At 38.7% G+C, this 19,831-nt stretch overlaps 1 protein-coding gene across 1 annotated transcript; it reads right to left on the reverse strand.

Moving 5' to 3' along the window:
• Window positions 1–1,333: 1,333 nt before the first annotated feature.
• LOC126386050 (serine/threonine-protein phosphatase 6 regulatory ankyrin repeat subunit C-like) lies at window positions 1,334–19,571 on the reverse strand. Its single transcript, XM_050038146.1, has 28 exons — window positions 19,429–19,571; window positions 18,524–18,607; window positions 18,071–18,149; window positions 17,801–17,871; window positions 17,494–17,694; window positions 17,053–17,140; window positions 16,602–16,744; window positions 14,916–15,128; window positions 14,748–14,826; window positions 14,530–14,644; window positions 13,178–13,260; window positions 12,945–13,047; window positions 12,399–12,470; window positions 12,170–12,310; window positions 12,005–12,058; window positions 10,857–10,968; window positions 10,689–10,760; window positions 10,389–10,590; window positions 10,095–10,182; window positions 8,601–8,718; window positions 8,235–8,454; window positions 7,824–7,911; window positions 7,630–7,713; window positions 6,384–6,529; window positions 5,929–6,011; window positions 5,466–5,548; window positions 4,879–4,970; window positions 1,334–4,662 (listed from the first exon to the last, which is right to left on the reverse strand). Exons 1-28 carry the CDS (start codon window positions 19,453–19,455, stop codon window positions 4,472–4,474), a joined length of 3,132 nt encoding a protein of 1,043 aa, XP_049894103.1. The 5' UTR covers window positions 19,456–19,571; the 3' UTR covers window positions 1,334–4,471.
• Between the last annotated feature and the right edge of the window lie 260 nt (window positions 19,572–19,831).

Consider the following 19,831-nt stretch of genomic DNA (forward strand, 5'->3'; position numbering starts at 1 on the left):
AGAAGAGGAGCAGCCACAGTGACAATAAAGTGGTAGAGAGTTCTGCTTATCAAGCTGAACAGCAGTAAACCATCCTACACCCCCCTAACCCTGACCTTCTCCACCTTCCATCACCCACACACATTTGTTGTTCTTATGTTCTGTGTCTGAAAAAATTAAAATACTTCATTAAAACGTCAAAACTTAGATCATGTTTGGCTCTATCCATCTTTCTGACTATAGATTCAAAGTGAATACAGCTGTATGAGATCATGCTCAGGTCATGGCTGTTATGATGCTTGTAACAGGCCAGAGTGTAACCAGGAGTCCCAAACAATCAAGTGGATATTCTCTGTTCATATTGGATTTCTAAGCATTTTTACAGTGTGTTGATATATTGATGCACATACTTGTTTTATCTCTTATTTTTCTTTTAATTCCTGTGTGCATATGAGCCACAGTAAAGAAGGGGCAGAACAGGAGTGGGCGTCTGGTGCTCCAGACCTTATTTTTTTTCCCCAGAAGCCACAAATCTATTCTAGTCCCTAAAGAAATATAATACAATTGAGTAAATGTTCTTCTGTTGGCCTGATATTCAACTCAAAGTACTGAAGACCGCTTTTACTTGGTGGTGTTGGGGATCCTTGAATGTAACTTTCTGATGCAGACTTTTAGAATATTGGCCGACATATAAATTCAAGCAAATAATCTCGTGTATTTGCACTTTTCATAAGATAGAAAGGAAAGGGGTCATTTCTCGAGTGATTTTAGTTATACGTTTTTGCTGTTGTTCATATTTGTACCTTGAAAATGTGTTTACATGTCCTGCAAGCTGGTTTGTGTTCCTTTCCTTATAAGTTTCTACAGGTCCGTTCTTTCAGTACCACACATACTGAGATAATTAGTAAAAATCGCTTAATACTGCTTTTTCTTTTCAGACACCAATACCATTAACAGCTGCTGATATCAACACTAACCCTTCTTGATAATCTATGAGCTCATTTAAGAAGCCATGCACTTTGGTTAAAACTGCTACCTATTGCAAATATGTTAGATATTCTAAACCATCACTACTATAATGGATTAACATATGTATGAGCCACAAAACCGTTCAGCCTGCAGCACAGCATTACTCAAAACAAAACTGGAATCTGTCTTATTTAATCAGACAAACTCAATTGTTCTGGTTAAAATTTACAGCTGCAAAATGTTTTTCAAGCATCTTGGTTGTACAGATGCAGGACAGCCTTGTTCAGATGTCAGGTGGCAGAGCTGCTTAAGGTCAATGACGTGCACAAATTCTCATAGAGCTAAACGACATGGAAATGGAAAGAAAACATTGCAGAGACCATTCTTGTGGTAGTAATTTATTATGTATTTCTCATATGAATGCCATCCACAACTAAATCACACAGAGTATTCAAGTTGGGAGTTAAGCCCTGAAATCTCGGTAAAATGCACAGAGGACAGTTTGTTCACATGAAAAGCTGTTAACAGAGCACTTCCTACAGACACACAAACATTTCACTGCAACTGGTGTTTAGAAATGTCAAACCATTTTGTCCCTGTGATTTCATTCTAATCAAACAAGGAAGGACAAGCTCAAAGTGAATTAGTTTCTGTTATCTTTAAGTTTAATTTGTAAAATGCACTTTCCTTTTCATATCATACTTGCATACACCTAAGAAGGACACCTCACTGTAAAATGTAAACTTTCATGTCAGAGTGCAAATCGTTTAAAGCCTTTTTAAGATAACACAGCGGGTATTACTTGGGTAAAAGACATCAATTAGGAAAAGGAGAAATATCAAAGTCTGTGTGTGTATACAGCTTTTCAAAATATAAAAAAGATAAACATTTAATGAAAAACTCCATTTATAAAACTTGATCTTTAAAGAGAGAGAGGCAGTGGCATCTTTGTACCAGTACAGGTATGTTGTGCTAATATATTTTAAGGTTCTGTACGGGATATTCAGAGCATTAATATGGCAGCAAACCTTAATTTGCAATGCAAAGATAGAGAGGAGTAAAACAGAAAATGAAGTCATGCTAACGCTCTGTGTGTTGTAATCCAAGCTTCTCTGTTCTACGTTATGGTAGACGGTCCGGCTGCGTGTGCATGTGAGTCCCTATGAGTGTGTCCCACTGGCGAGCGAATTGCTGCCACTCTGCACTGTGCTTATATGTCGGTTAATGGTGATATTAGGACAGCACTCTGAATCATGAGCCCCTTTTACACGGCCTCTTCAACAAGATGGGAATTTCATGCTGTTGTGCCACCTCACCGCTCTGTATAAAAAGGTACAATTGCAGAATGGGGGGCAGAGGTGTCTTGCCGGAGGTAGTAACAATGGGACAGCTGGCATGACAGGATCACGGGGACCCCAGTGTGATGTTTTGATGACGTGCTATGTGTGCGACTCATCACCGGAGATTTTAAAAGTAGCTGATGGCAGTTAGCAGCTAACTGAAGAAGAAGAACAGTAGCCAAATATGTCCGCAAATTCGGAAAATAATGAGGTCTGGGAGCTCCTTATCCTCCGAGCAGATGCCACATAACAGGGACAGTAAGTGATTATTATTGCCATGTTAATGCCATTGTTGTGCTTTATAAAGCGCTGCAGACACGTATGTCGAATGTCACACTAGAGGCCAATGCTGTTGTGTTAAACTTCATGTCGCCACACCTCTTCTGATTCCATGATGCCGGCATGCTGTCTAAAATCACACAGTAGAGCGGCATGATGCTGCTGTTGTTTGGTTCTGTGTAAAAATACAAAGGAAGCATAAAGAAGGGACTTTGTAGTGACCCTATAGTGCGATCTCTGTGTAATAAGGGCTACAGATAGGCTCTGAAAGTCGTACAGAGCTCCTATAACAAGTGAATAACATTTAAAAAAAAAAAATAGTTCTGTGGGCACTGCAAATTTTCTTAATTGTAAAATATGTGACATATCTCCTAAAAACAGATTTATTGAATGTCAATGATTACTCAACAATTACGAAGGAAGATTTTTCCACTGGGCCAGTAAACAATAATTAAAAGAAAACAATTATTTTAGTTTCTAGTGTTTCACAGATTGTTAGTGGCGTTAAATGTGAGCAGTTTCTTACATTTAATTTCATTGCACACATTATAGCGATAACAAAGGTCAAATGTGGTGCTGACACAATTGATGGACAAGGTGATCCACAAAAAATCCTTTAACCATTTAGTGCATAGCAAAAGATGTCAGTTATTCTCTGGTTACAGCCTTTAAAATGTGAGGGATTTGCTCTTTTTCTTAGTCGGATATCTGTGTAAATAAAATATCTTTGGGTTTTAGACTGCCGATAAGAAAAATACAAACAATTAAAAGATGTCGCATTAGGCTCTCGCAGCTTATAATGTGCACTTAATCATTAATTAAAAAAAATAAACAATCAACAATTAACTGAATCTTTAGTTGCAGACAGTGAAATGACAGATTTGTTGAAGACTTCAATGCTTAGACACTGACGGATTCCTTTTTTTCTAGTGCTTTAAAACGTTTAATATTAACACATAGCGTATTTCTTTACCCTTTCGTTTGTTTGTTTTATTCTCTGGCTTATTTCACTGAAATTCTGTTACTTCTGTTATACGTTTGTTACGCAACATCCTGCTTAAAATGTGCTTTTTATTGCACCCACAGTACAGTACAGAGCGACCTGAGGTTAATTCTCAATAATTTGGGATTTTCAAGATAATAAAAGTAAAAGGTTAACTTCATTTCAATAACTATATATACACTAGACTCTGTAAACTATATAACTAATACTATACACATGCTTGTGACTTTACTAAACTGAAATGTAACTTATGCAAGTCATGATAATATTCGAATAATGAGGTTATTTTATATCAGTGTAATGTCAGCTGAACTTCAGGCAGGTTAGAAAAATACAGTCTTATTAATTGCATATAAGGTTTAAAGCACCTGTTAGATATTTCAAAACAAGTATATTAAGAAGCAGTGTCTAACGTAGCACATGTAGACACACACACACATACGTAAACACACAGCCTTCCGATTAGTCTTGCAATTGTATCAGCTGAAGACAAACATGGAGATTTCAGGCTCTGGTGGTTAACGAGAAATTACGTCAATACTGACAGTGGACGGGGTTCAAGTGGAGAGGCTTGTGTAGTGTGCTCATTTTAAAACCTCCATTCGTTTTTAATGGTTAATACTTCATTAAAATAACAAATATGTGTGCTAAACTCAACGTGACAGGTAGATAATCTAAGAGGTCTGCTATTATTAGTATTGTGTAAGACTAAGTTCGAGAGAAGCAATCGATGCTACTGGTGCACGAGCACTTAGTGTGCATGCAGATATGTAAAAATGTCATGACACAAGAGAGAAGAAGCTATGTATGACCACATGTTCCTTGTGTTTGGCTGTGCATGGCGACACTGGGCTACAAAAATTTCACCCAGGCCCACAATGCCCTCCTGCAGCACCTTGACTTAGGCGTGACACAGGTTGCCGCTGGACCCACAGGTGGTAGCAATGCCGCAGTTCTTCAGGATTGGGTTGAAGTGGGAGGCTGTTCCAGGGCCGGCGTCTCGGGGAGGAAAAGGCTTCATGGTGGAAAGGATCAGGGCCAGACAGTCTGCCACGTTCTTGTTTGGGGCACAGGCCAGAGCTGGCGTGTGGCCTGCAGAAGGCAAACAGACAAACAATCATCCTACAGTGTTCTTCAGTAACAATTTATGGCTGAAAACATGGACTGCTTTGGTGCTGTATCATTTATTCATTCATCCATCCATCATTTGTAACTGCATATCCTGGAACAGGGTTGCAGGGGCCCTAGAGCCTATCCCAGATAATCACAGTGGTATTTTATCAAAGAAACATAATTATTCCTGCTTACCTTCCTCATCTACAGCCATGACTGCTGCTCCTCTGCTCAATAACACCTGCACTACAGTTGCCAGGCCTTTCCTTGCTGCGATGTGAAGAGGCCTGCATGAGAAAGAAAGACAGGTCTGATTACAGCGCACTTAGGAGGAATGCAAGCAACCACATTAAAGAATTCACATGCAGTATTACTGGGTCTGATGGCAGGAGAGCAGATATTATAAAATTTTCTTCGTAAACTTCAAACCAAATAGAAAAATACTTTAGTAAAGTAAACAGGAAATATTAACCAGCAACATCACAATGTTACGACAGATATTAGGGCCACGCTGAGGAAAAAAAATCTGAGATTTCGAATAAAAAGTTACAATTTTATGAGAATAAAGTCATACTATTTAAAAAACTAACTAAACTCATTATCTTATAAGAAACTGTGGAAATACTGTGATATTATCATGCCCTGCACTACTAACCTGCAGAATCTATCAACACACACAGTCTTAATACCAAACATAAATTCCAAGATAATTATTGTCAACATTTCACAGTTTTACACGTTTTGATAAGTTTGTAACATATATATAACAGCATACAACTCACATTTGGAGGGAGCTGTTTGTTGCATTTATGAGGGAGGAGTCGCTGATCTCTCCAAGGATCAGCAGGGCACACATCTCATGACCCTGTGGAATAAAACACATTGAACTATACTGCTAAAACAAATTATCACTTTGAACAAACTGCCTGAAAATCATTGTCAATATCACAAGTATAATCTGAGAATGTAATCAAAGCTTTCAATTGATTTGCATTATTTAGTAAATGACACACCGTGCACTGCTATAGCACCACATTCTCACATTCATAACTCTATGAAATAAAAATAACTTTGAAAGCTTGTTTGATTACATTTTCAATCTCATTTTAAACTGGGGTTTTATAATATTTTGGCAGGTTATCAGCTGATCTGACAGATACATTACTGCTGCTACACACATGCAAAACTTGTTATTGTGCCACTACATGCATGCAAACAGTACATGCATTTGTATGTGTATGTGACCTTGCTGCAGGCTAAGTGAAGGGCAGTGTTATTATTGACATCCACCAGGGTCAGGTCTGGCTTCGCTTTGTGCAGCAAGAACTCTGAAATGCAGAAAATAAAACAGCTTTCACAACGAATACGGACCTTAGACGTTCAGATACTTCGACATTTAGCAACTTACAATCTGTCCAACAGGGAAACACATTTATGTGGTGTATTAAAGGGAACCATAAGTGAGGGCTGTGTGGGTCAAAACAACAGTACCCATGTGCTAAAGGGAGACATGTTTCTTAAGTTATCATGTATAATTGAGTGCTTGAAAGTAAATAATAAAGGCAAAAATGGAGATTGTGTATTTTGTGCTCTTCTTGAGCTGAAAACAGTGCTGATGTGTTTTGAGGTTTCCAAGGTGTTGATAAGGATAATGGCATACACACTATAAGACACTGATAGCAGAAATTTCAATCACATACCAACAGCCATAGTCTGTCCACATTCAGCAGCAACCATCACAGCAGAGCATCCACAATGGTCCACAGCATTGACGTCCGCTCCCTGGGCCAGGACCAGCTGGAGCCCAGCAACATTTCCTGAATAAGCAGCCGCATGCAGTGGCGTCCTGGACACACACAACATACACATGAAAATTCACCACTCCTGAACACGAAAATACTGTTTAATTAGCATCTTTCTGAAAGCTACGAAAGGTCTTTCTTGTACCTTTTAGGATAACAAAATATTGCAGGTTTTAAGTGGACCTATTATGCATTTCCTTACTTTCTGTCATATATGATGTTAAAATGACAGATGTTCATATTAAATCTGGCCAAAATTTTAAATAATGAGGTAAATGTATGTAAAAGTAATCTGTGTGAGCAAAAACCTCAGGTGTTTTGTCTTAATACTGTGTTTCCAACTGTTTTTTCTACTTTTGAGACAAGATGTTGTCAGATATGGTCATCTGCTTCACGCACACTACACTACGTGTTTCCTGGCAACGCAAGAAAACTTGTAATCTTGGTTGCTGATGTTAATTTCTCCCCAATTTTGGATCATAACTCTGCTGGAACATGACTGGTTATGTTTAGAAGCTTTAATTTTTCATAGTAGAAAGTTCTGCTCTATTCTGTCATTCCGCGGCTGCAATGAAGGTGCAACAACACTGAGATGCACAAGACCCAGAAACACTGACCAATCAGAGCTAACTAGGCTTTTTTGGAAGGGGGGCTCGGAGAGACAGGCACTAAAACGGAGCATCTCAGACAGAGGGTGAATATAGGTGTTCCAGCACAGACAGTAAGAGGAATAAAAATGTATTTTGGCCAAAAAAGCATGAAAACATGTCTTTATAGAAACCTTAAATACAAGTACGAATCTGAAAATGAGCAGAGTAGGCCCCCTTAAACAAAATTATAAATCAGCGAATCATTAACACATTTGAGATTTTAATAAAATCTGTTTTAATGACTATATTTTACCAGTCAATATTATAACCTTTTCTTAATGCTTGCTTAAAAAAACTGAAAAATTTGTGAACCAAATCAGCAACAATAATCATGTTGAGTTGTCATAAGAGTGATTTAATTGCACACATACAACCACTGCTTGTAGATTTATACCTGAACTGAAAATAAACCTAAAACTTCTGATCCCAACCTGCAGTGCTGCATGAAATTGATTTGTTATTATAAGAAGAGCTCAGCTCAGAGCAGAACCCACCTTCCTTTGGCATCGCAAACTTTTACAATTTGAGGGCCAACAGTCTTCACTAATAGTCCAGCAGCAACATCATGTCCATTAACTCTGCGTAGGAAGAAGGGAGTTGTTACATTGTGAAGAATCACACTAAAAAAGATATTATTCCCGGTAATATCTAATAAAGATAATGTATGATGAACATTTACAGTACTCACAGAGCACAGTGCAATGCAGTGAACTGGTTTCCCTCCTGGTTGCTAAAGAGTTTGTTTTCAAGTAAAATGTGTAAACATCCTTCACGCCCTACAGACACAGGACACAGGTAGATATTCAAATCTTTGTAAAATAATGGTCATACAAAATCACATCATGTAAGTCTTTAACAAGACCAGCAAGTGTTAAAACTGAGAGAATCATCCAAAGGCTAAAACAATGCTGCAGATAGAAACTGGTGGTGAGAGAAGGTGCTGGCGCTGCTCCACAAAATGTCCATTCATGCATGTGTTTGTCAGCTTCTTTTTAATTTATTGTTATTCTATACAACACTGATCCAAACTCTTTTGTTTTTGGTTTTTTTTAGAATTACTTAAGTGCATCTGATATGAATTCTTGCCCTGACGTCTCACCCTGGTGGGCAGCCCAGTGGGTGGGCGTGTAGCCTCTGTAGTCCAATATGGAGTCAAGAGGGTCAGCTTTCATAGCAGCCTTTAGCAAAGTTTGAAGTAGCTCTGTGTGGCCGCGGGACGCTACAAGGTGCAGCGGGGTCCTTCCCTTAAAGTCTCTACACAGAGCAGAGGCTCCATGTTCCAACAGAGCAGATACACAGTCCTCACTGCCCAACGCGGCCTACAGGGAGAGGACATAAGATATCAACAACACATCTGGCACATCCAGGACTCTGTAAAGGCACAAATCCCACATTTACATCATTAAGTGCCTTTAATTAAGTGATAGGACATGCACACACACAAACACACAGCAAATACGCTTACAGCTCTGTGTAATGCAGTGAAGCCATTTTTGTCTGCAGCATCAGCCTTCGCTCCTTTCTCCAACAAGATGTGGACACAGTCAGTGTGGCATCCCAGAGCTGCCAGCATGAGACCCGTCCTGCATAAAACAAACAAACAGAAGAAGAAGTATGCTGTGAGGATAATTCTCTGATTGTGTCAGAATAGCTAAAACACCTTGGATTTTTGATGAGTAAAATAACCCAGCCTCCTTAAAGAGTAACTTCACCCCTTGTTCTGAGTCTGCATAACTTTGAAAAAGTTAAAAAAGCAAGGAAGGTGTGAGGGGCGTGAATGTGTGAGGCAGAAGTTGCTAGGAGGGAATTGTGGGTGCTGGATTATGATCTTTGTTGTTATTATTTGTACACCTTATTTTGCAACGTCCGGTAATTGGGTCACATGGTATTGGAATACGTATATCACTACTGTCAGTCAGTTTTGCGAATGAATGGAATGAGAGGGGGTGACAGGCACAGCCCTAATTTTTGTTGACCGCTTTATGCTTTGTTAAGTTTTGATAGTTTCTTTTGATCACTGTTTTGTTTTGTTTTGTTATGGACGCCTGTGTACAGTAATGTTTTGGATGCAATCTTTTCTTACAATAAATATTCAAAACGCAGTCATCTGATCTGTGTCAGTTAATGACAGCCAGCACATCTGGCAGGTCAGTATTCCTCTGCGACTAACTTTTTTTAAGCCTGATAGTCGCCTAACATTCTTTTTTTTTTTTTTAAATACATTTTATGACACAGACAACAACAACCATACCAACAACAACAACCGATTGACTCTGTGTCAGGCCTTGCAAGGTTCAGGGCTGATTTAAACAGTAGATGTTGAGCTGTTTTCAACCTGGAATTTTCATAAATTTGTTAAGAAAAGGTCAATATCAACATCACAGTACAGACATATAATTTAGCTCAAAAAAACCTCCTACACATCTATATCTGTATCAGTAACACCTATAGTAATTGTTTTATAATACTTTTAAAATACAATATAAATACTAAACACCATCTTCTGATGAGATCACACTAGCCGCAAAACTGTGATCCATGACCGTGGCTTGTTAAGACCACAGCCATCTTCTAACTTTCACAGTTGTGATGCCACCGCACTGACAAAATCTGTCCACAGACAGACAGACAAACACCTGGCAAAATACTCTAAAACATTTCTGTGGTAGTTCCTGCTACAGTAGATGTCACCTGGACCACATTCTGCCATGATGACACACACAGACTCACAATACCAGCCCCACTGTCACAGCTGGTGATAAACATTTTACTAGTTCTTTTATAGCTACAGTTTTTCCAGTATATTATATTATTAGGTTATATATACACGATATTTTACACTCTGCCATGTCATAATAAGACAAATTATTCTATTAAGATTAAAATTAACAGTAATGTATGTAATCGCTGTGCATGTCCAGAATTTACTGAATCAACCAATGATAACAAAGTGACTCACTGTCCCTGTGTATCTGGACTGTCGATGACGTCGGCACTTTGTTCCCTGTTGACCAATAAAAGCAGACAGTCCATTTGACCCTCAGCGGCTGCACAGGAGGAAGAGTAAAAGGAAAAAAAGATTAAGTAAAAAAATATCAGTTTCACAGAGATTAATTACTTATGTGATATATACTGATATAAACTACATATGTGAAAGTTACAACATTATTTTAAATGTGTCTTTGTACAAATCCTATCTTATAAGGATTTCCTTAAACATCCCAGGACCCAACACACACACACACACACACACCTGCAGCATGGATAGCCGTCCACTTATGCTTGTGCTCTTTCAGTGTGTAAGAGGCTTGATGTTTCAGCAGCACCTCTACACACGGGGCGAAACCTCTCTGAGCAGCCAGGTGGAGGGCAGTTCTGCCGTCAATGTCCCGCACATCCAGACTCACCAATGTCTCACAAAGCAAACGCAGCGCCTCACAGTGACCATAGTACGCCTGTAACAGCAGAATGCATCATGAAAGTATTGTAAACATGTGGTCTTCATGTAAGTCACATCTGTTCTAGTGCATCATTGTAATCATGTGCTACTTACAGCTAAGTGCAACGGACTGACTGGAATATTACTTTCAACCTCTTCAAGACAGTTGAAAGAAATCTCCAGGAGCTACAAGAAAAAAACAAAAAACGTCAACTACTATAGGTCGAGTCGATAATTATTTACCAAGAAAAAATGTGCCTCTAAATCAAAGATACCACTGACCAGTTCCAGGTGCTGTTTATTCCCATAAGCTGCTGCATAGTGGACGGCACTGTAACCCTTACTGTTCTTCAGAGTTGGATCAGCCCCATTGTCAAGCAGGAAGTCTAAACACCTGAACATACAGAGCACAACATTAGAGGGACAATTCACCCCCAAATCTCTCTTACCTGTAGTGCTATTTATCAGTGTCGATTGTTTTGGTGTGAGTTGCCGAGTGTTGGACATACCGTCTGTAGAGTTGTCTGCCTTCTCTCCAATATAATGGAACTAGATGGCACTCAGCTTCTGGTGCTCAAAGTGCCAAAAAATATATCTGAAAAACTCAACATCAATGTCTTTCAACGTCTTGCTTCCTTCTGCGTGGTGGAAAGAGACATTGCTGTTGAGTGTTTCAAATGTATTATTTTTGGTGCTTTGAGCACCACAAGCTGAGTGCCATCTAGTTCCATTATATTCAAGAGAAAGCAGACATCTCTATGGCCTATATCTCCAACACTCAGCAACTCACACCAAAACAATTGATACAGTGAATAAACAGCACTTTCAGTAAGAAACGTGTATTTTGTGAACCATCCCTTTCCCTCTGTTCAATTCTTTTTCCAGTAACAAAACGTTATCAAAGACAGACTTTGTAAGTGTTTCACAAACATTCACTTCTCAATGTCTTTGGGAAATGCATTAAAGGTTCCACTAAATGAAACATGGTTTTTATGTGTTTTTAAATATCAAGTGCACCCAAGACAAATTATTTTTAATGCACTTTTATATATTAAAATTAAACCCTGTATCTGTAACGTGTTCAAAGTCTTACAAATGTTTTCATCACCCAAAATAATAAAAGTATGGTTTCACCTTGTCTTTCTATTTGATCTCACAGATTTGATTTTGACTTTTTTTCTGATCTCTGATTTTGTTATTAATCACTTTATGTAATAACTGACGGCTGGCTCGGTTACAGCGAGTCAACAAACATATACTGACTGAAAGACAAAATTATTGTGGATTCTGCACAGCAGAGCACATATAACGTTTATCTGCTTTATGATTTTCTTAGGTCAGTTTATTGAACATAAAAAATAATACAAACACAAAATTTAAAATAATACAAACACAAAATTAGCAGTATGTGTTACAAATATGTCACTTACAGAGAGGCTTCATGTTGTTTTCCCTCACTGTCAGGCTCAGAGCTCGTTTCCCCTCTGTTGAAAAAAAGACAGACACTTTTTTAAGTGTTCTGAATGAAGTTGGGATTATCAACCTGTCCAAGTAAAACGAATAAAACATTAAAATAACAGTAAATGCTCACTTACCCACTAAAGGTGTGAGACGCAGCAGCGTAGTGCAGAGGGCTGCAGCCCGTCAGATCTAGCTCGTTGACCTCAGCGCCTGCCCTCACCAGGGCGATCGTGCACTGGCTGTTCCCGTTAGCGGCAGCATAGTGCAAAGGAGATCTGTGAGGTGCAGCAGGGGACAGCTGTGATATCAGGTAACACCATAACAGAGTTGAAGTCTTAGCTCCAGATATTCAGCACCACTTACCTTCCCAAATGATCTTTTGCATCCAGATCAGCAGCAGCACTATTCAACAGCAAGTTCAGGCAGTCGACATTTCTGTCACGAGAGGAAAAAAGGTCAGAAGTGTTCAACAAATGACACCACACTTGGAGCAGAGCTATAGTGTTATTTATTGCTGCATGCTCTTAATTGCATTTATGTTTTATGTTAAATGGCTACAATGATCAACAAGTTCAGAAACCAACTGACAGCAAGACAAGATTTAAACTAAGCACTGGGTTTTATGATGGCCAAAATCTGACAAAAAATATGGTGAAATGTAATTTTCACAAGCAGAAAATATCCTCCTAATGTATCTACAATATTTTAGATATGAAAAATCATATGAAGATTGTAAAAATAGAAGGAAAACAGTCCAATATCTTTAACTATGATCAGCTGAGAAACAAACATGTAGATTTCTATCAGTAAGTTAAACTTTGTATGTATTGTGAATGTATATATAGTGTAAAAAAACAAAACAAAAAAAGTAATAATTTTAATGATGTGCATGTGTGTGTGTTAGCTCACCCTCCAGAGGCAGCTGCGTGCAGGCAGGTCCTCCCGTAATCATCTAAGGTGTTTATATCAGCCCCAGTTGACGGCGTTTTAGACGGCATCACGTAAAACTGGCCTGAACGATACACAGCCAACAATAACATTTTGTTAAGTGAAAAAAAAAATTCAGTTGTGTCGGTATTTAAATGTTAAATCTTGGTGGATAAATTGAGGAGCACAACTCAATTACTCAAACATATTCTCACCATTAGATATTAACTTTCGACAACAGTCTGGAAATCCGTAGAGCGCCGCAAAATGCAGTGGAAGCATCCCATGAATCCCCTGTCTGCAGAGATCACAACAAAGATTATTCACTTTAGTTTGTGCTAAGATGGGAAGAGATTTTCTGTATGAAATTGGAATTGGCTTATTTGAATGTTTTAGTATTGAAAGCCAGTTTTCAGCTCAATGTTTTGTGTGCAGATAAACGTCTTAGTCAGGCAGCAGAATATTACAAGATTATTTGCAATAATTAAGTCTGTACGTATGTGTAATTATGCTTTTATTTTACAGCTTAACTGGAACAAGAATAAATCAAAAACACAAACACCAAACACTCTCAGACCCTCTTTACACCTGCATCTCATTTTATGTACACCTATCTAGATAGGATTTAACCTGATTACAGTGACACCTGGTGTTAATATGCGTCTCCACTGTTCACACTGAGATCTGATCACTCTGTCCTGCTCAAACAACTGGTTGGTTGTAGCTTTTCCCCACCATTTATTTAGCCATTCATGAATGGCTCGGCTGCAATATGAATTGACAAGTTTTGCCTGTATACTTTAGTCTGACCAAGCTAAAAGCAGACACTATGGTCTTGACTCTGGCCTGTTAAGTATACCCCTCTACAGCCCAAGCAGTGCAAGGCCCTGCCCCCGTCCATCAGCAACTACCCGCCTGTCAACAGCTATTATGGTAAGAATGGAAAAAAAGCTTTTATTTCTCATAAATTACAATTACACAGGGTGCATGATATTGTCTGTATTTTCAGAGACAATATGTGCATAAAAATAAAACAAATATTAAAAATAATCTTTGTTGGTCCATAGTTTTCTTTGTTATATATGTCAGAGCCTGTCAGCAAAATTTAGAAGCCAACAGCAAGGTCAACGAGGATGAAACAGGCCTTCCTGATTGTAAAGACAGTGACTGACAGAAGAATACATTACAGATGAGGGAGACACCCCAGTTATGTTAGCATCAGTTAACAGAGAGACCACCGTGTGCACGGCAGCTTCAGTGTCAGGTAAGGGAGAGCCGCTGCTGCCTTGCTGGTTTGGAACAGTCATGTGCAAGTTAGATTTTGCCCACGCAGTTGTTGTAGGTGAATGGTAAGTGTATCTGCATTTACACTTGAGCTCGATGTGATAACAATGCGTCTCTGACCACCTCTGGAGGTGGTTTGACCAGTTGGATCACAATATGTCCTCGATATGTTTTGGGTTTTGTACTTGTCATTCATGTAGTAAAGCACTATCTGACTGATCCAATCACCAAAAACGCCTTTAACGTAAAGTGAAAAGAGGGTCTCAGGTTTGGACAGACTTACCTGGTCTTATCAGCACCATTTGTCAGCAGAGTACTGATCAGCAGCTCCTGACCGTATCTGGCAGCAATGTGAAGAGGAGTGTTTCCAAATATATCGACAGAGTCAATCTCCCCACCTGTGTACAGAGGGAGAGGGAAACAGGATGTAAGTATGATGTTGTTTCAGCTGAGGACATGCTTGGATATTTGAAGTCAGAGTATATTCTGAGGGTATGTTACCATTTTGGATCAGAATCTGTGAGCCTGAGAAGCGGCCGTGCATGGCAGCCATATGCAGAGGGCTCTTCCCTTCTTTATTCTGTTAGCAGAGAAAAAAAAAATTTGGTTAAAAGAAAGGCATAATTCATTATAATCTGTACATTGTACATTCAAAAACAAGCTCTTCACCTGCACACTGACGTCAGCACCATTGTTAATTAGCAGCTCAAGACACAGCACCCCGCTGGAGGAGGCGGCAGACAGATGAAGCGGCGTGCTGCCAAGGTGGTTGGGCTGATTGATGTTGGCACCACTGTTCACCAGCTCAGTGGCCACAGCGTCTTGCCCTGTGTGACAGGCCATGTGGAGCGCTGTGTTCCCACAAATGTTAGGCTCATCAGCCTGAGAGACAGAGGAGGAAAACAATTGATGAATGGTATAAAATGAAACATGTCTGGTAATTTAAAAGCATGACAGCCTTGTTTTGTCAGCCAGATAAACAGTTAAATTTATTATCAGTGTAAGAGTCAAGTGACTCGGCCGATGCAGCGTGGAGGCATTTTTAAATGAAAAGGAAATCTGGTTTGAAAGATCTGGCTTGTTCAAAGGGAAGTATGTGATGTATTTGTAAACTAATATTAGCTACAGCTGTGAATGTAGACATGTATCACGTGACCTGATGGTATCATCATTGAAAAACAGATTACTGATGAAGTAGTGACATGATTAATGTCACAGACCAGAATCAACTTGACACCAAGCCTGGAGCTCTACAGCACGCCATGTTACTGATGCCTAATCTCACATCAAACCATTTGTAATGATGGACTGCTGTGTTCTGGTAGAGTAGTTGAGCAGGATGTTTTCTGACATGTTTATTCTTATTTTAAAGGGTAACGTCTGTATTTTTCTTTAACCTCAAACGTATTTTCCCATGTTTTTTTTGTTTTAGTGACTAAGGGGAACAATGATTTTTGAAATTGGTCCAGTATTTAGCGAGAGGGCTGCAGTTGGCAGCTACGAGATGCAATCTAAACACTCCAGGCATCGTCGCTTTATGTCCACTACAAGTGCTTGTTTTTGCCACTGACAGGCTCAGATTGAGAAGTGTCTAACAACATGATGGAAAGGTCCCTAGTGAGAAAGACCTTTATGTATAACCCAAAATCGGCAAACCTACCAAAATCCATTTTTAAAAAAACACTAATTTTGTGTATGGAGCAGCATATTTTCACATCAAACTGGGTGAATGTAAGTTTTGTGTCAAACAAACCAGAGTTGGTGATTGTTGGAACAGTGGAGAGACAACCCAAAATGTTTTTCATGAGTTTTATTTTGTTTCTGCTGACTTTGAATAAAGAGTGTTTTAAAGATTTTAAAATGACTTTATTTAAATGAAATGTGGTGGGTTAGGTGACAAAGAGGATCTCACTCTTGAACAAAGATCTATTTCTGTAGGGATCCTTTCCAAAATGTTGTCAGACACTAATAATAACAATCTTAGCCTGTCAGTGGAAAAAACAAGCAATTTTAGTGGACTAACTGACGATGCATAATTGCCCTGAGTGATTACATTGCAGCCTGTTTAGCGGCTGCTGCCAAATACTGGACCAGTCTCAAAAGTTGTTGTTCTAATAAGTCACTTAGACACAAAAACATGAAAATTTGCTCCAGGTTAAAAAAAATACTGAAGCTACCTTTTAATGCAAAGACAAATTTCTACAAATACTCTGGAAACCCTCCGCAGCAAGATTAAACAAGATTAAGCACATTTATTAATAACGTTCTTTACAGAACATACAATGCATGAAACACGACAGCGGCAACAATGTATTATGATTTCAGTTGAAGTGTGGTGTGACTGAGCCACTTTACCTCCACCGCCAGTCTCAACAGGTATTTGACCACGTCTAACTGTCCACTGGCGGCTGCAGCATGGAGCGGAGTGTAACCACGTTTGTCCTTGCACATCACATCAGCACTGTGAGACACCAGCAGCTTCACAACCTCCACATGTCCTGAAAGAAGAGCTGAACATTTACTACACATCTCTGCCACGCATGCACATCACAGCACACCCGTATCTCAAGATTCAAGCCAGTTTGATCAAATATTCCCCAGATATTGACGTTGTTAAGAGACTTTTAGTCAGGTTGTGTTGATAAGCCGGGGCAGCCATATGCTGTTACAATAAATCAACAGCTGTATGCTAAAAAAAATTGTCTGTGTTACTTCATGTTTTTAAGTCAGGATAAAGGTTCTTTATCCTTTTCTTTTACAATATAACAAAATTCACAGCTTTTAACTGATCAATGACACTGCTCACCAAGGTATGCGGCCCAGTGGATTGCCTGCCTTTCCTTCTTGTCTTTGGCACTCACACTGGCACCTTTGCTCAGGAGCAAGTACACCATCTGCAGAAACATAATACGTCGGTCAACCCATGTGTCTATCAGCTCATCTCATTTCTATCTATAACTATCGTCCAGTGGATTGTGTTGTTTTGTTTTGACAACAGTCTATGAAACACTTGAAAACTTGGCGTTACACGCTCTAACAGGGCTCTGGTTATTATTTGGCTACACAGAGAGACAAATATTGTTTAAAACTAGTCCAATACATTATGAAACAAATTCACTTTCCTTGAGCAAATCTACTTTCCAGCATTGAAATGATAACTATCAAACATACAGGTCTGGTAGTTAATGTTAGACATGGAAAAAGATCAGGAGGAAGACTGGTTAATACTATCAACTTTAAAGTTTACCTCTTCATGGCCGCTGTGCGCTGCATGATGCAGCGGCGTCCTTCCCGACCTGTCGGCAACATCCAGGCTGCACACATGTGGTAAAAGAGCTTCAGCGCAGCCTGTGGCCCACTTTGCAGCTGCCATGTGTAAAGGTGTGTGCCAGTATTTGTCCTTTGCATTGACCTCTGCTCTGTGCTTTAGGAGCAGCTCCACAGATTTCTGAGGAAAAAAACAAAAATTTCGAAGACAGAGTTAAACGTTACAATCTGGTGGTCAAGTCCTTAGAAAAAACTTTCTCTCCCTGTGTTTTAAAACAGAAACATACTTGATTTCGAGAGGCAGCTGCTCGATGTAAGGGAGTCAGCAAACCCTGGTCCTTAGCGTTGACATTTGCACCTGTGACAGAAAGCAACAGCGCAGTTAGATATTAATTTGAGTGTTTTGGGTGAATTTCAGTTCTTCTGTGCTTCACTGACTCATTGTATTAATAACTATAAAGGGTGATTCGTAAAAATATACACAAGTGTATGGAGTTGATGATAGGCTTTCCATTTATTCTTGACATATTTCAAAGAGAGATAAATAGCTTTTCTACCTGAAGTAATAACTAGGTCCATAGTGTGGACATCGCCCAAATAAGCAGCAGCATGAAGTGGTGTGCTTTGTTCTTGGTCCTGAGAGAAAAGAAATACAATACATTTTATCAGATTATCCTCATATTATATAACATTCATGTTATATTCTGACTCCAAATGTCTGAACAGTTAATGTGCACGTTAAACTTTTTTTTACATTGTTCTCCTCCATGTTCATATAACACTTTAGCATACTAACATCTTGCATCAAATGTGTCCAGAAAACTGTCTGTAACCAAAAACATACACAAGTCTGAATTTTCTATTAAAGAAAAGCTGTGTTGTAAGTCAAGACATCAACGGTGAGTAACCTACAGCAGAGATTTATAGCTGAATTGTTTGTACAAAGTATAATTCATGCAAATACTTGCAAAAAACAATATAAGAGCAGAGTTAATGTAAGATTATATCACCAGTGAATTGACATCTTCATTGTGGTTTAACAAAAATGTCACTTCTTCTGTGTTTCGGCTGAATATAGCCTGGACCAGTGGAGACTGAAAGACATACATGACATGCAAACACATGAAAGACACCAAGGACAAAAAAAACAAATGTTGAAACTGCATTAGAATTAGGCACAGTTCATGAGGTTTTTCTAGATATTATTTTTGCAGAAAGCAAGAAAGAAATAGGAAAGTGGTTTCTTTTAAACTTGTTTCAACACACTGAGATCATAAATAGATCCATGACTTTGTGGTGATGCCAATAAAACTGTAACATGTCTAAATAAAGAGTTGGTAACAATCAAATTTCTGTGCATTTCCAGGAAAAATGTTAATGTTCAAATTGTCACAAATAAAATATTGTAAGTGGAATGATGCAATCTGCTTCGGTGACGTTAAGGACATCACGTACAGTTACAAAGCATTTTTATTGCTTTAGCAAATCTGTCTGAAGAACAAGAGGACTTACTTGTTTGAATCATGCAAAGCTCCTACTAATTTTAGCAAATATTTACACATATTACGAATAACTCGCCCAGATTTGTCTTCCATAGATAACATTAAACAGACTTGAGTATGCAGAAAAGAAAATCTGGATCCATTTAAAGATTAAAATGTTTGTTTGGCAGAGATTGGACTTCGTGTACCAGAGAGCTCAGCTGCCCAAATGATAAGGTTTAGGTACATTACAAAACTCAAACATCGGATATCAAATTGAAACAAAGTCTAGTTTTGCATAGCAAATTATTAGTTACATTGAAAGTAGCCTTGTAGCAAACTTTGCTCGACATGTCGCTAACATGACTAGCCAGCTGTGTCCAATGCTTGTGAAAGCCACTGTAAGTTATCAAACGTTAAGTTTTATTTACTACCTGGTCCTTGATATTTCTTATCTCCATGTCCCAATCACTGTGGAAGCTCCTTCATTGAGACTGACTGTAAAGTTGACTACATGTCACTTTGTAGCAGCTAGTTAGCCTAGCTTTAGCTTAGCTCCTTGATATGTGATGTGTAGTTGCCAAAATATCGCGAGAGAAGTTGAAGAAACATGATTTGGAGGCTCCTTATGTCACGTCAGTAGTAAAAACTTGTCAGATATGTGCCATTGTATTAATGTTCTTTTCTAAGTATCAGTGTGGGTTTGCGTTGTTTTATTTAAGCAATATATTAATTAAATCAATCTAGATATTACTGTAAACTTGGAAACTTAACAGGGAATTTAGCAGAGACAACAAGTCGTGTATTAATTCATAAAAATATGTTCGGTTGGAAAAG

Source organism: Epinephelus moara, chromosome 24 (assembly GCF_006386435.1).
Source record: "Epinephelus moara isolate mb chromosome 24, YSFRI_EMoa_1.0, whole genome shotgun sequence".
Classification (NCBI taxonomy): Eukaryota; Metazoa; Chordata; class Actinopteri; order Perciformes; family Serranidae; genus Epinephelus; species Epinephelus moara.

What these genes read in the sequence shown, in the direction of transcription:
- LOC126386050 (XM_050038146.1), bottom strand. Translation starts at nt 19,455, where the DNA reads ATGGAGATAAGAAATATCAAGGACCAG. An exon ending in CAGCTGCCTCTCGAAATCAA is followed by an intron (nt 17,695 to 17,800) that starts GTATGTTTCTGT and finishes TTTTTTCCTCAG; the next exon opens with AAATCTGTGGAGCTGCTCCT. An exon ending in TCAGTCCGTTGCACTTAGCT is followed by an intron (nt 10,591 to 10,688) that starts GTAAGTAGCACA and finishes CTGCTGTTACAG; the next exon opens with GCGTACTATGGTCACTGTGA.